General features: G+C 39.4%; 2 protein-coding genes across 6 annotated transcripts in view; both read left to right on the top strand.

The window, feature by feature from the left end:
* The first annotated feature begins 14 nt into the window (after positions 1 to 14).
* Positions 15 to 14,460, top strand: LOC306909396 (constitutive coactivator of PPAR-gamma-like protein 1). 2 transcript variants are annotated; one of them, XM_079483025.1, is made up of 17 exons: positions 15 to 783; positions 2,146 to 2,392; positions 2,609 to 2,691; positions 3,490 to 3,618; positions 4,042 to 4,132; positions 4,812 to 4,891; positions 5,668 to 5,918; positions 6,271 to 6,355; positions 6,482 to 6,703; positions 6,842 to 7,013; positions 7,999 to 8,248; positions 8,683 to 8,797; positions 10,146 to 10,355; positions 10,526 to 10,715; positions 11,726 to 11,867; positions 12,134 to 12,230; positions 12,630 to 14,460. In XM_079483025.1, exons 1-17 carry the CDS (start codon positions 310 to 312, stop codon positions 12,933 to 12,935), a joined length of 3,144 nt encoding a protein of 1,047 aa, XP_079339151.1. In that variant the 5' UTR covers positions 15 to 309; the 3' UTR covers positions 12,936 to 14,460. The 2 variants fall into 2 exon arrangements, with proteins under 2 accessions (XP_079339151.1, XP_079339150.1); XM_079483024.1 differs by having other exon boundaries at positions 29 to 783; positions 5,662 to 5,918.
* phf2 (PHD finger protein 2) overlaps positions 14,440 to 16,250 on the top strand; it is a 25,059-nt gene continuing 23,248 nt past the window's right edge. For all 4 annotated transcript variants that reach the window (XM_079483022.1, XM_079483021.1, XM_079483019.1 and 1 more), the window contains exon 1: positions 14,440 to 16,029. In XM_079483022.1, coding sequence (XP_079339148.1) covers positions 15,932 to 16,029 — 98 coding nt within the window. In that variant the 5' untranslated portion in view covers positions 14,440 to 15,931. The remainder of the gene's footprint in view (positions 16,030 to 16,250) is intronic.

Raw genomic sequence — 16,250 nt, 5'->3', positions numbered from 1 at the left:
CCTGCGTCGCCTGCGCTCCTCTTCCCTCAATCACACACCAGATACATCCAGACCGCAGACATGGCTCCGTGAGGGTGCACATGGCGGTTAACAGCCATGAACCAAAAAACAACTCACCAAAAACTACAGATGCATCTCCGATCTGATTGATTTTCGACCGATCAACTTACACATCCGTCGTAATATCTCTCCAATCCGGTTTTCAGTACTCGGGAGAAGCTGCCGCTCGCAACTCTCTCTCTCTCCATTTCCACCAGACAATTTTACCTTCCGTAACAACCGTTGATATCACACCCCGAGGCAGCAGTCATGGGCGTGCAAGGTTTCCAGGAGTACATTGAGAAGCATTGCCCTAACGCCGTGGTGCCGGTGGAGCTCCAGAAGCTCGCCCGAGGAAGTCTGGTCGGCGGCGGCCGGCAGAGACCCCCTCAAACTCCGCTGCGGCTGCTGGTGGACGCCGAGAACTGCCTGCACCGGCTGTACGGAGGCTTTTACACCGACTGGGTGAGCGGGGGCCAGTGGAACCACATGCTCGGGTATCTGGCGGCTCTCGCTAAAGCGTGTTTCAACGGCAACATCGAGCTGCTAGTGTGCTTCAATGGCGCCCTGGAAAAAGGCCGCCTCCACGAGTGGGTCAAGCGACAGGTGAACGAGAGGCAGACCGCTCAGCAGATCGTCAGCCACGTCCAGAACAAGGGAACCCCGCCGCCCAAGGTTTGGTTCTTGCCTCCGGTGTGCATGGCCCACTGCATCCGCCTGGCGCTCCTCAGGTTTCGCATCGGGGTGAGTGTAGCGACAGATGCTGGTTGTGTTGTTGCCATCTGCCCTACTTGCAGCCATTAGCTTAGCAGAAGCGGAGAGCTACAAAGTGGACGGGTTGTCAACTTGGTGCCCGATTTCTGGATCAAACAAGTTATACAAACGACACGATGTCAAGACATGCCCTGGTTGGCGTGCTGTAATGAATTATGCGGAGGGATATTAAAAGCAGGGCCAGCAGACGCATTGTTGAAAGGTGTTTAGTATGTGAAAATGTTTGTTGATGTGCTTTGAAAACCTTATGTGTTGGTGAACCCTGTGTTAAAGTCACAGGTGCGTGGCTTTGTCACCAAGCAGACTGACAGCGGGTGAGCAGTTCAGTCCTTCAAACAAACATTTCAACTGTCGGCAGCCTTTAGCCAACTTGGACTGGGACCTGTTTGGCATGCAGGTGGTATCTGGTCAGATATAATTGCATCTGTGGGACCCAAAAGGTCGGATTTGACGTTGCTTGGAAGTCACAGTTGTGACTCAAATGATCGTGAAAATATGGAGTTAAAAAATGATTAGAAATCCGAAATTGTGTGGCGTTTATTATTAAGTACTTATTAGCATTAAACTTTAATGCACCAGGAAATATTATAGCTCCAAAATATTATAGATGCTTTTCTCCAATAAATTTGCACGATTTTATTAGCAAATTGTGTGAATGCAAAAATAACGCTATGTAGTAGAAGGCTGTGCTGGCAAAAGGAAAGCGTCACGTCGTGTCTTCTGTGATTGGCTGGGGCGCTACAGGATCGTAATCGACGCCCTGTGATTGGCTGCTGCGTCACAGGAATCGTAGTCCGCGATTGGTGGCATGCTCCACTGCGTCACTTCTGCTGAGATTTATTATCCCCATTGGCTGTGACCAAGTTTGTGGGCCGCGATCTGAAAAAAGAGACGTTTAGAGGGACATGACTTACGAGATTCTTTGCATTTATTTATTGAAAGTGCGTTGAACATTTAAGAATAGAGCTTTATAGAGAGAGAGAGTTATTATTAATGCTGGAAGTTTATTTCCTACTTATATTTTGTACCGTATCATTTAGTAATTATTTTTTATATTTTCATAAATGAATTGAAAAGTATTTCACCGTAATTGGACAGTTGTGAAGTGTCATTTATTTTTAAAATTGATACTGGCTTTTTCCTTTTAAACAGAGTCAATACATTAAAATTGGACATTAAAACTGATGCAATATAATACAACAAATAACATTTCCCATGGAAAGCATGACTTTTCAATGAAATCTCAAAAACACCGTGTTATAGTGAGGTCCATCAACATATATTTGTTTCGGGTCTTCTAATAATCGTCCTTTAATTTGTTTCCCGTCTCAGGTGGTCCAGACCACCGAGGACCATCACCAGGAAGTAATTGCCTTATTCAGAGAAAATGGGTTCCATGGTTTGGTGGCCTATGATTCTGACTACGCCCTGTGCAACATCCCATACTACTTCAGCGCTCACGCTCTGAAACTCAGCCGTAATGGCAAAAGCTTGACCACCAGCCAATACCTGATGCATGAAGTTGCCAAGCAGCTTAATCTCAATCCAAATCGTTTTATCATTTTTGCTTCACTTTTAGGTAAGTTCTTAGTTTTGTTATTATACATACATGAATATAAATATGAAAATTGTGCTATATTTGTCACTTAGAGTGGTCTTAACTTACTAAGGCAGTTAAAAAGATGCTAAACTGTCATCAGTAAATTTGCAAGTACAACATGTTGTTCACATTTGTTACTAAATACTGTTTAGTAAAACTAAATACTGTTTGGTATTTAATAAATGTGTATTGAAGGTAATCACATACTGCCTGATGAAGACTTGGCTGCCTTTCACTGGAGTTTACTAGGTCCCGAGCACCCTTTAGCATCCTTGAAGGTAAAGACATCAATATAATTTTGATGTTGTACAATAAAACATCAACGAATAAATTCACCCCAAAACGATTAAATGCTCATTCTTTTTATAAGTAGCTTCACATTGTTATTACTGTTTACTGAGGCTTTCTGCATTGAGAATAGAAGCTGCAGCAATAAGTCTTCAATGAGATTTTCTCAGTTACAAGCCATTGTAACCAGTTTCCTTGACAACCAATTGAAAAGATGTCTGGCAAATAACTTATGAGGACCGTGCAAAATCACTTAAGCATTGTCCTCAGTATGTACCCTGATTGTTTTTTTTTAATACATTCTTCAGTAGTCTCAGAATTATACGCAAGCAAATCCAGCCATCTGCAACTATAAAGGCTGAGCTGAAGTATAGAGGAATGGCTTTTTGTGTGTAACGTAACCTTGTGTCTGCTTGGCAGATGGCATTATTGATTCACTGTGAGTTATAATGGAGCTCGGTTTTAACACTTCCACCGATTTGTGCATACTCTGTCCCTTTTTGTCATTGATTTTATTCCAAATTGTCACCATAAGCTGTCACGGCCTTCATCCGACTACACACGTTGCCCCTTCACTGTGAGGATTGCACAAGGAAGCATCAGGGCCACTAATGCCGTGTTCACACCAGACATTCAACATGTGAAATCGTAGAATGTTGTTGTCGTCTTTTTTTTTTGCAGGGTCATGCTTCAATATAGAAATGCATGTTCTTTTGGAATATGATTGTGTAATTATGAAGCCGAAGCTTTTGCTGGGATTGTGATGGGTTGTTTTATTTCTGATACAGGTCCGTGCTCACCAGCTTGTCCTTCCTCCCTGTGATGTCGTCATAAGGGCCGTGGCCGACTATGTCCGCAACCTACAAGATGTCAGTGACCTGGAGGCTATTGCTAAAGACATATTTAAGCACTCTCAGGTAACAATATATTGTTTGATAGATAGTAGAGACTGATTAAGAAGCATTAAAGGAATAGTTCACCCTAAAATGTATAATTTTCCCAAACGAAGATATCTGGAAGAATGTCAGTAACCAAACGGATCTGACCCCCCATAGTAGGGAAAATAAATATTACGCGAGTCAATAGGGGATGATGTCTGTTTAGTTACTGACATTCTTCCAGATATCTTCCTTTGTGTTCAGCAGAACAAAGACATTTATACAGGTTTGGAGTAAATGATGACAGAATTGTCATTTGTTTGGGTGAACTATTCCTTTAACAGCCTTCAAAATGTGTCTTTCCTGTTTCATGAAAGAAAGCAAGTAATGAGGTTGTTTAAGTGATGTTTGGATTTTAATTTGTGAGGTGGACTAACTTTTTAATGCTGTTTATGCATCTAGTCCAGAACAGATGACAAAGTCGTACGTTTCAAAAAAGCAGTGGAGTATTATACCATCGCGAGCAAACCCCTCCAGTTCCCGCACTATTTAGGTAAGGTGTTCAGTTCTTTTTGTTCTTAGAACATGGCATGACAACAAGGTGTCTCATTCTCAGGCGATGTTGTGTTTTCATGTCCGTGAGTGAGGCCAGGATTTAAAGCACATGGTGTCTCTCAATCATCGGTCTCAGTGCTCACAGTAATGTGAGAAATTTTCCCACTTGCCTCGGACCTTGTGCGCACTTTGGAATGGCTGTTGTGCCCCGTGCATACAAATAGCCATCGTCAGAAAAGGCTCTTGCATAGAGGGTGCTAGTCTGGAAAAACTCCTGCGCTCAGTTGGAAAGTTTCAACAGGTTCGTTGAAGGGGTGTATATAGGACATTATGAGCAAAAAGAAAACCTAAATTAATGTCACATCTAATTTATGAGAGCATGTTTGACACATTTATGTTTTAGACGGGTCAACCGTTTAAATAATTTTACTGTGGTGGTCAGAAGGGTTGAACATCAAACACATGAGCTGTGTTTCACGTCTCTACATTTCTATGCCTACACATGTTTAAATGACTCAACAGTGGGTGGACGTGTGGTATCGAGAAAATCGACAGAAATTTCAGTTGGAAAAAAAAACACTTTGTGTATTTGTCGGGAATGACTGTTACTGTTATTCTTTCCAAATTCTTGTACTTTTGGTGTATATTAAACCAGACTGAATCCTTACATTACACAGTCAGACCAAATCAGATGGGAGGGCCAGTAGCACCACAGATGCTTAACATTCCACAGACCTCCCTTCCTGGCAAACCTGGGGTGAGTATCAGCGCCGCTGCTTTTGACTCCATTTCCCCATTATGTCTGCAGCTAAAAACCAAAAACTGAAGAATACTAGCCTGATATTTTTCATGACTTAAGGTTTTGTTAACTATCCGCAAAGGTGCATTCTTCAGATGTAAATATAGTTATACAATTTTTATTAAAGGGATAGTTCACCCAAAAATGTATATATTGTCTTGCTTTATCCATCCTCACGTCACTCCAAGCCTGTTTCAATATCTTCTGCAAAACACAAGATATTGAAGAATGTTGGTAACCAACAACATTGGACCTCATTGACTACTATTTTATGGACACAAAACCACTGACACAATTGACAAAATATTCATTTGTTTTCAATAGTTATATAATATATGATGACTAAATAAATTGTTATTTTTTAATAAACTATCCCTTTATAAAGAATAAATAAAACTCACGTTTTTGGAAATATATTGTTTTATTTCAATACATGTATATAGTCAGGACCAGTTATTTCACATTTTATGTTTGTTTTGGTTTTCTTTGTATCTGTTCCGGTGAGATCTGAAATGATCTCATTTGGCAATAGCGTGCTGAGGGCTGTAAATCCAACATTTTGTATTTCCAAATATTTCTTATTCAAAAGTACTAATAGATTCATTAAAGGCATCATTAGGAAACTGGTGTTGGAAGCTGAATCATTAAATTCCTAAAAATTTCCATCTGCTATTATGATCTGTTCTGTTCTGAGTGACTCACAAACAATACTTCTATTCATTCCCGAGGTCCAGCATGGCTTTTCTGGCCCTCCAATGGCAGAACCTGCACGTGAATTGGACGCATCGGGTAAAGGGCTCCTAGATCAGAACAACTACAGTAACATTCCTCACGAAGGGAAGCAGCACAAGCCACTGTACGAAAGGTTGTCCCCCATCAACTTGGCTCACGGCGGCAGCTCCAACCATGTGGATCCGGCCTTCTTCACCACCTCCTCCACCTCGTCCTCTTCAGAAAATGAGGAAAACACAGGCTCCACTGCCAAGTGAGTGTCCGACAGCAGGGGAACGTATGTGGGATAGCTCTGTCATGTTTCAAAAACATCTGTTTTCTAAATCCATTCTTTTTGCCTGTTTCGGAGAGTGGATTTGAGGCAAGCTTTGATGTTTTTTTAAATATTTTATATAAATATTTATATAAATAAAAAGTTGTAATAAATACTAAAATTCTACAATTTAGCCTGAACCGCATAACGTTACAGACTGCATGCTTTATTTTGTAGGTTACATTAATCTCTAATGTCTAGTTGCAGTTTGTTCTTATTTCTTGTTTTATTATTTTTGTGTATTCTTATTATTATTGGTAAATCTTAATCTCATTAATTTGATCAAATTTAGTCATGTAATTGACCATAAAGGATGGGACAAACAGAGAAATCAGATGGACAACATCCCAGAAGGAGACAATGGGGACCAAAACACAGTAGGTCAAATTATTAGCTCTGAATGTAAACAGTTACACAATTCCTAAAAGAATGTTACAAATAAGAAAAATGTAAGACGCCTTGAGAAAATGTTGTAATGCAAAGTTTATTCTAATTTCTTTCAGTCTGAACCTTCTGTGACCTCCCCTGTCAACCAAGTCCTGGAAGTCAGGGATCACGTAGGGGTCAACGCCCAGATTCCATCCCTTCTTTCGATGCCAACGAGAAACCACATGGATATTACAACTCCTCCTTTACCACTGGTGGCACCCGAGGTGCTGCGGGTCGCTGAGCACAGACACAAAAGGGGCCTCATGTACCCGTACATCTACCATGTTCTCACCAAGGTCAGCTTTTAGCTACTAGCAACTATGATCCTTATACTAAATATGAAATGTGGATTTCATGTATATTTAGTAATGACTTATGTACTCTTTGGTTGTATGTTGATGCTTTTGCTTAATGTTAATGGTTGTTTCTCTCAGGGTGAGATCAAGCTATCAGTCACCATTGAGGACGAAGCTAACAAAGACCTGCCCTCCGCGGTGCAATTGTACCGGCCAATCCGTCAGTATGTTTACGGGGTTCTCTTCAGTCTAGCCGAGGCCAAAAAGAGGGCGGAGAGACTCGCCATGAGAAGGAATCGCCTTCCTGAATGTGAGTTCAGCTACCTTTGTAAACAAACTGAAAGTCAATATTTGATATTGATATATGTAATGTGTGTCCATCCAGTCTTCCATTTGCAGTAGGGACTCAAACCAGTTAGAACGTTATGATGTCGATTTTTCTTTCATTTGTCTTTCACAAGTACATTCTCTCAAGGGTTTTTTGATGAGGCTGAGCGAGACTGACTTTATTCAGAGAGCGTGCTTGAGTGTTGACATGATCTTGTTATTCCTGCCGGTAACTGCAAATTAATTTGAGTCCTTGGCCTAATTCAACTAACATTACCTATTGCTAACACTGGCTCCCTGGAAAGGTTACGTACAAGACATGAATCGGCAATATTTTTTGGATATATTCTTTTCATTCTACATAATATTCAAAGTGCTCATCTCAGCACTTTGTATATTCATTGCTTTATAAAAGATTAAGTACTTTTCACATTTTGCTTTAGATCGGTTGTAATGTGATTCACTTCAGAGCTGGTTGGTTTAGTTCAATGCTTCGTATACTTCCGAGAAAATGAATGGGAAATATACTGATGTTTTCTGTCAGAACTTGAAATATAAATTCTCAGGGAATGTATTTTTTTGCCAATATATTGAATCATGTTTATGTTTTACTAAACCCTTGATGATTAAGTCCAGACATCAGAAACAAATACAGAAAGAACAGCTCTTAGTAGAAGAACCGCCAAGTCGTTTTTCATTTTTCTATGCCCATTTATGAGGTATTTAAGCTGTTATGGATTTAAAAATTTGCTTAGCTGACTATTGAAAACATTCGCTTGAAAAACACACAAAAATGATTTAAAAACATTGAGACATCTGACTTCAGTATGGTAAAAAACCTAGATTTATTTTCCATCTTAATGATATTTGCTTGGAATTGCCATCTTACATTATTTATAATAACAACATTAGCATAATGAAGCCAGCCATTTTAAGGCTGCGTCACAAACTGTCTTCTGCCTCTATAGATCCAGCAGTGATTATAAAAGAATGGGCGGCTTACAAAGGCAAATCTCCACACACCCCTGAACTAGTGGAGGCTCTTCCCTTCAGAGAATGGACCTGTCCTAACCTGAAGAAACTCTGGCTGGGCAAGGCAGTAGAGGACAAGAACCGGCGGATGAGGGCTTTCCTGGCCTGTATGAGGTCTGACACTCCAGCCATGCTGAACCCTGCCAATGTTCCCACCCCGCTCATGGTGCTGTGCTGCGTGCTACGGTAAGCATCAAGACTTACAAACACTTTTGACGTCTGGGCATGGCAGTTACCTCAAAGATAAAAATTGTGTCGTCATTTACTCACCCGCGTGTTGTTCCTAACCTGTATACATTTCTTTGTTCTGATGAACACAGGAAAAATGTTGACTACCATAAAATTGCAATGGTAGTCAACAGTGACCCATAACAGTTTAGTTTTCAACATTCCTTTTTTTTAAAGATCTTTCTCTGTGTTCATCAGAACAAAGAAATGTATACAGATTTGGATCAACTTGAAGATGAGTAAATGAAGACAGAATTTCATTTTTGGGTGAACTGTTCCTTTAATCTATGTAGTATTAAGTACATTATAACGACTTACACCATCACAGAGGGGCCTTCAGATATTAGCTATTGTATATTTGTAATATTTCACCCCTTTTTGTTTTGCCTCAGGTTTATGTTACAATGGCCAGGAGTAAGAATTTTGCGTCGTAACGAACTTGACGCTTTCCTAGCTCAAGCACTTTCTCCTAAACTTTATGAGCCTGACCAGCTGCAGGACCTCAAGGTGATTCGTATGGAGATTGTTGGATGAGGAGTGTCCGGAGAACACTGGCAAACCCGCATTAAAGTCCTCTTCACATCAAGGCCGATGCGACTAAATTGCATAAATATTACGATTTATTGTGAATGGGCTTTGAGGAATAATACATTCAGAAATTAATATTTTGTCACTGTGTAGTCATCCTCATGCTGTTTTAAACTATTATGACTGATTTCTTTGGACACAGCCATGAGCACCTTCATATAATGGTAGTGAATGGGGACTTGAGCTGTCAAGCGTCAAAAAGTTTCCCATGATATATGATGCAAAATTTAAAAGGTTTTTCACCAAAAGTTTTCTCGTTCACCAGAAAATACAAATTCTGCAAATGTATTCATGCTCATGTGGCTCAAGACCTGTATATGACTTTATAGAAGATATTTTGACAAAATTCTCTGTTGTTTTTGTGTCCATACAAACGAAAGTCAATATGTTTGGCTATCAGCGTTCTTCAAAATATCTTTTGTGTTGTGTGGAAGAAAGAAAGTCACACAGGTTTGGAATGTCAAGAGGGCTAGTAAATGATGACACAAGTTCAGTTTTGGGTGCACTTTTCCTTAAAGGCAGTTAAATATGATCACAATCTGAGATCAGTTTTGTCATGTTAAAGCTTGTCAACCTTAGTTCTCAACCAGAAAAACTACAGAAAAGAGGAAAAAGTCATAAGCGTTTGAAACAACATGAGGGAACGTAAATGAAAAGTAATTGGGAGAATTGTCTCTTTAAGTCTACCAATTTATAGACTATTCTGATAAAAACCTTTAAATATATTTTAGAACAATAAGCCCCTTGAGTTAAAAAAAATGAAGGATTGTGTTTTCTCTGGCACTTCTGGTTTTGTAAGAACGCTTGCAGGGCTTTGGCCATTATGCTTTGTAAAAGCATGTTTTTGTAGGTAGTTGGCTTTGCAAGACCTTTTTTGTGGTCTTTTTGTGTAGATGGTTTACAAAGCTTTCTATTTCTTCATAGCTTATTTCAGTCTGTTTGGCTATGTGAGCTTATAACCTCGTTTGAAAACACGACGTGAACCATCCACACGCTGTGTCGTGGCTGTACTGTCTGTCTGTCTCGGCTCTGTTTTGTACGTGCTTTTTGCTTTGCTGCTGCCAGTGCTGGTTGCTCTTGCTGTTTGTGAATCGCCTGAAGTTGTTTGTGCATTAACATGTATGACTAGATTAGAATGTGTTCATGCTTGCTATATGCTTCGGGTGCAGGGGATTGGCGCTTGTTATCTGATGGTAGTGTAGCACGTAGCAGCTTATTTCCTCTTAAGAGCATTGTTTGATACCCTCGCTGCATCTGTCGTCTCCAGATTGACAACCTGGATCCACGTGGCGTTCAGGTGGCTGCTCTTTTTATGAGCGGCGTGGATATGGCACTGTTTGCCAATGACGTGTGCGGGCAACCCATTCCCTGGGAGCACTGCTGTCCGTGGATGTACTTTGATGGCAAGCTGCTACAGAGTAAACTCATCCAGGCCAACAGGGACAAGGCCCCCCTCATTGACCTCTGCGACGGTCAGGTACAATCAGCAAAGCTTTGTATACAGTAAATCAAAACAAGAATCCCCAATTATAATTTACTGCTTGGCACGATGTATACTGTTATATTTGCTCCATAGTTAAACAAAAATCTTCTCCTAAATGTGAGGTGCTTTTTATGTCTTTTTGACGTTATTACCCTTGTTCTCAGACGGAGCTGGTTGCCAAGGTGGAGAAGATGCGCCAGAGTATCCTAGAGGGTCTGAACTTCTCACGGCCACCCCTGCCTCTCACGTTCCCCCCTCCTCCTCCACACGCTATGCCTTTCTACCCTCCCAACGGCACCTTCTACCCTCCACCACCTCTGCCCCCAATGCAGGGTAGAGGCAGGTGCATGCCTGGTAAGAATGAGAAATTCTTAAATACTTAAAAATGTCTGTATTATACAGTAAGTAACATGCTAAGTATATTTCTAATAACAAAGCTTTAGAAGAAATGTAGCATGTCAGACTGCAGGATGTCAACTTTCCAAAGGTAATTGATCTGATATTCACAGTGGTAATGTTCTAAAATTAAATTTGTTGGAAAAGTCTGAAGTAAATAGGAGTAGGGCTGTAACACGATTAATCGCATTCAGAATTAAAGTTTTACATAATATCTGTCTGGTCATATTTATTTTGTTTTTATAAACACATACACGTTCTAGAGGTTTCCTCGACTAAGGATTTACATAGTCAAATAAGAATTGTCACGTCTTGCCCATAGTCGACTGAAAGTTGTGCATGCATGTGGGGATGACACCAGGTGGTTAAGGGTACAGTGAAAAGTGCAGCTCAACATTAATCACCATAAAACACTAATTTTCAGAATTTGTTTAGAAAGTAATATTTGTTTTTTATTTAATAAAAAATAAAAAAAGTATAAAGTCAGATTCAAGTCACAATGTGGAAAATACCCAATCCTAAAAATGTCCCGTTTCTTTTTTTGCCGGTCTGCTACGTCACTGCCCATATAACCAAAATGGAATGATCCCCATTGCATAACATCTTTGCCAAGATCCAAGATTGGTAGTCGAATCGGCCTCCTCCAATCGAAGCATTGAATCACGTACACATGTATATATTTAGGAAATATTTGAGTATATTTATTTATGGTAATTAATTTAAATATTGATAGATTTTTCTTAAATATAAACTTGTATGTGTGTTAATATGCAGAGACACAGACATATTATATGCACACAAACTTTTATTCTGGATGCGCGTAATCGTGATTAATCCTTTTACAGCCCTAAACAGGTTCATTGTGGTAATATTATTTCTACGTTTCTGAGCTTTCAGTACAAGTCTTATTGAATATTTTCATGCTGTTCACTTTAAATGTTTATTCGTTTTATTCTTACTCATTAAAGTAGGATTACGAGCCATCTCCTCACAGGGTGGTAAGCTTGAGATCGCAGGCACAGTAGTGGGTCAGTGGGCTGGCACTCGTCGTGGAAGAGGAAGAGCTGCTTTTCCCATACAGGTGGTGTCAGTCGGTGGACCAAACCGGGGGTACGCTTTCTTAAAAGATGATTTGTTGAATGCTGCTGTATATATAAATCCTCTCAATGTGATTCGTTTCATGCTGTGCTTTGTCTTCTCTTTGTCCTCTAGTTCAACATTTTCTCTAGTTCGTTTTATTCTGACTGCTTGTTAAGTCATAGTCACTGTCTTTCCTTGCCTGTTACATATATATATCTATATATATAGATATATATATGTATTTTCTCATTTAGATGTACTTGCTTTTCACTTAAATTTATTTCATTCCATTTTAGTCATCCAAGAGGTGTGATTTCCACTCCTATTATAAGAACCTTTGGTCGAGGAACTAAATACCACACTAGAGGTTTTAAGAGTCAAGGAACATACCAGGTGAATCATTGTATATATATATATATATATATGTATATATGTATATGTGTGTATTTAACTAATACAATATAGCCTAACATTGAACATTTTATTTTTGTAACATGTATTAGTCATTACTTTAAGGTCAATACAAAATTATTCAAGAAATGTATTCGTAAATACTGAAATGAAAATTAATTAAGTTTAGTAAATGCTGTAGAAGAACATTTATTCTGAATACAATTATTTATTTTTGCCTAAAGACAATAAATACTAAACATAATTCTTCGTATTTTAGCACATTAAAACAATTGACGAATGACATTTTATGTTGCTATTGTTTTGGCTGGTAGTTTTGTTTAGCGATATGTATTCACTGATCCTTTATTATTTATTTACTTTATTATATTATTTTAACAGACCACGCCATCATATGTTGCCTCAACCAATGACGTGTTTAAAGACAAAAAGAAGCCCAAGCTGGTGGATAATACAGCACATCTGACCTCTGAAGGGTCCACGGCAGCAGAGAATGGCTTGGAGGGTAAGGAAGCAGACCAGCTCGATGGGAACACAGGGGAAAGCTCCCCTAACCAACCTGAAAGTGCCTTTAGCAATGAATCTAAAATGTGCAATACAAATCCTCATTTAAATGCACTAAATGAAGACAGTGAGGCTCACAGAGATGAAGCTCTAGGTGCTGCTGTCTTTAAAACAGAAGAGTAAAACTATTTTTATAGAGAGGGTGAAGGTTGATGGAGGATTGACGGAAGGTTAAAAGTTAGGGAAAATATGCAAGGACGAAGGCCTACAGTCGATGTACATTTTTTCCTCTCCGAGAGCTCTAAATGAGGACTTCGAAATTGTTGAAATCCCTCTATGATGTCAGCAAGTAAAAACCAGAAGTAAACCAGACGTGTAAACAAGTCATATAGAGAATTTAACCAGTTTCATGATGAAAGACAGTGTTCTCCCTCATCACTGATATAACGTGTTTCGAACTGGTTACATGAATTTATTTTACTCTATGAAACTTCAGAAATCGAAATACAAATTTTCATTTGCCAGTCTTTTAGTTTAGTATGATGAGATTCAAGTACCAGTACTTGGCACCATATATAGCCTATATTTGCATCGTAATTGAGTTTGTATTGTCACAGTAATCGCTTTTTTATTGTTTGAGGATGTAAAGCTCACAATTGAAAAAAAACAAGAACGCATTTCTCACGTGTCATCACTGTGGGTTTATGCGTGTTTGAAAATGTCCGGTTGTTTCGACACAAGTAACTAGTATTAATTCTGCATCTTAAGTTCCGATGAGTTCGATATTTCATACATTAGCGATATATAGGTTATATGTCAAGAAATGGTTAGAAAAATCTCAGATTATCTATTGAAAAACACCAATGTCTCTTGCCGTGTTTGAAGACGCCATGCATCGGTGATCAACGATCAATGTGATTTCTTGAATCGACTGTAGAACAGTAGTGCAGCTGTCTAAGGCTAGACTTTTTGCATGGCTCACAATTAAAAAACAAACAAAAATGGTGTGTAGTTATAATGCATGTTGTCCTATTTCTTCATTACAAATACTGTGCCCATCCGCGAAAATGAAAAAAGGCTGATAATCTGTAATAGTCTTATTGAAGCTGTTAACTGTTAGTCAGTAACTGATTTGCTCTAACCTTAAGTTTATTTTTGTGATTTATTGACCTCTGTTGTATTTACTCAAAAACATTATCTAGCCACTTTAAATATTGTTAATCCTGGTGTACTCATCACTGTATACATTATTGTTCTCTGTTTCCGCATTCACACTAGCAAACCATCTCTGAAAAAAAGGTTGTCTAAAAATGGCTTTGATCTTAAATTCCCCCCTTTTCTTAGCTCGGAACAAGTCCGCGAAACATTCGACCCTCCCGTTCGAGTTTAGCCTAAGCAAGTAATCATTTTGATGTTTACTTTAGTGTTTTCAGAACGTATTGTACTAAGAATCATTACGTCTCCATCTAATCCTCCTGATGCTTTCCATTGCACATTAGTGATCAGAAATATGGTGTATTCCCCTAAGCCCCCTGCCGCAAGTCTAAGTAGGTTACCTTGATGTAAGTTGATCGGAGTTTCTTCCTAACTCATGGGTGGTAAAAGAATGAACTACTGTTGGGTTTGAGTGACTGTTGATGGATTGTGGTGTGTTGTAAAGAAATTGAATGGAACTTACAATGCTTAATAAAAGTCTTTATTCTTTTAGAATAATTCTGCTTCTCTGTGTGTGTTTTTAAAGGTCAATGATCTTAACGTGATAGTTCAACCGAAAAGGAAAATTCTGTCATTATTTACTCGCCCTCTTGTCATTGCGAGACTGTAAAAAGATTTTCTTCTGCAGAACGCAAAAGATGTTTGAAAGAATTTAGGTGATCTTTTTTTACTTAGATCTTTATTGTCTATACAATAGAAGTGAATCGGTAACGCCACTTTTTGGTTATCGATATATTTTGTGTTCTGGAGAAGAAAGTAAGTCATACAGGTTTTAAATGACAAAAAGTTGCGTGATGATAACTGTTTTTATTTTGGGGTGAACCATTACTTCATGACCTTGCTTAGTTCCTCTAGGAAAATGAACCACGGTGTTATTATAGCAAGTCAAGTCACCAATGAATGTAGAGGAAGTAGCCATATTTTTGGAGAATTGATAACCATTTGCATCACCATAGTTTTAAATACCTTGGTTACGCTACGGTTACTGTGGTGAGACCATAGCATAGGCTAATAAAATCCCATGGTAACCATTTTATACCATGTTTTAAAGTTTTGTACTGCAATGTGCATACGTTTTTGGTATTACAAAACAGCGTTATTTTATAGATGTGATCCCTCCAATTTTTTTCCTGCTGGAGATAAGCCAATACCTTATCATTTTTGTAGTATGCCTTGTAGATTTTAGTTTTTGCATAAAAGCATAATGCTCTGTAAGCGCGCTTATAATATAAGTATTATAACATAATTTTTCAACCATTTTTGAGTGTTCATCTATTAATAATGTCTCATTTACGTGCACTTTCGCTTAACTTTTATTTGTATTATTCATAACCTGCATTTTGTAATAAAACAAAGCGACATAGACATCACTTGCAGCTGACAAATGACTTGATCACACAACCGCTTGGTTTTATTTTGCGCACAGCCAGTTCGTCGTTATTAAAAATAAGGATCTTCAGAGCTTGTTCATTTTTAACAAAGCACTTTCTAAACAGACTAGGTGTCGTTACCGATATCTTATGTACGGGTAACGTGTCACAGACTCTCCGCCAGTCTCGTGCTCGGTTGGCTGGAGATCCCTGGCGGTGGAATGTCGTGTCTCTATCGTCCCGGGAAACCCTGAGACGCAGCCGCGGCGTTTAACGAGCTCCATTCATCCCGAGCGTCATGACCGAGGCGATTTTTCTTGTCTTGTACACTGACGTAACGCTATTACAATGAAAGGACACATTTTCTTACGCTTTATGAAAGTCTCGTATAGTCACCAGGGGGCATGCACACGTTAACGCAGCGCGGGAAACATCGTAGCATTTCTAACGTTATAACGGCGGATCGGATGGGACTAGATGTCCAGCGGAACTAGGAGCAGCTCCGAAGCCCTTCGTATCGCTGTAGTTTGTGTTGCGGGAGGGTTCCTGCTGCCCCCATCCATCTCTCCGGCTGTTGTTGTGAATTGATCTAACATGGCGACTGTACCCGTGTATTGCATCTGCAGATTACCTTACGACGTAACCCAGTTTATGATCGAATGCGACGCATGCGAGGACTGGTTTCACGGCAGGTAAGGGCGACATTTCGGCGAGGTTTGTGAATGTTGATTTGCATAACGTTCGGACGGGATGATTTTTTCGCTCGCGTCCGCCTTAGTTGCACATTTCGGTGGCTACGTTTGTACTTAGGAGCGAGGGCCGCTCGAAGAAGAAGGCGGAGTTATATTTAGCTGGCTCGGTTGACACGTTTTTGCGAACGGTACAAACATATTTCGTTCATCGCGGAGCCATT

The sequence above is a fragment of the Barbatula barbatula genome (genome assembly GCF_947034865.1).
Source record: "Barbatula barbatula genome assembly, chromosome: 20".
Taxonomy (NCBI): Eukaryota; Metazoa; Chordata; class Actinopteri; order Cypriniformes; family Nemacheilidae; genus Barbatula; species Barbatula barbatula.
This window is presented reverse-complemented; position numbering and strand designations above follow the sequence as displayed.

Excerpts from the sequence above, each read along its gene's own strand:
- LOC306909396 (XM_079483024.1), top strand. The coding sequence starts at position 310 with ATGGGCGTGCAAGGTTTCCAGGAGTACATTGAGAAGCATTGCCCTAAC. Across the intron at positions 7,014-7,998 it reads AAGGAATCGCCTTCCTGAAT|ATCCAGCAGTGATTATAAAA; the intron begins GTGAGTTCAGCT and ends CTGCCTCTATAG. Across the intron at positions 10,716-11,725 it reads TAGAGGCAGGTGCATGCCTG|TAGGATTACGAGCCATCTCC; the intron begins GTAAGAATGAGA and ends TACTCATTAAAG.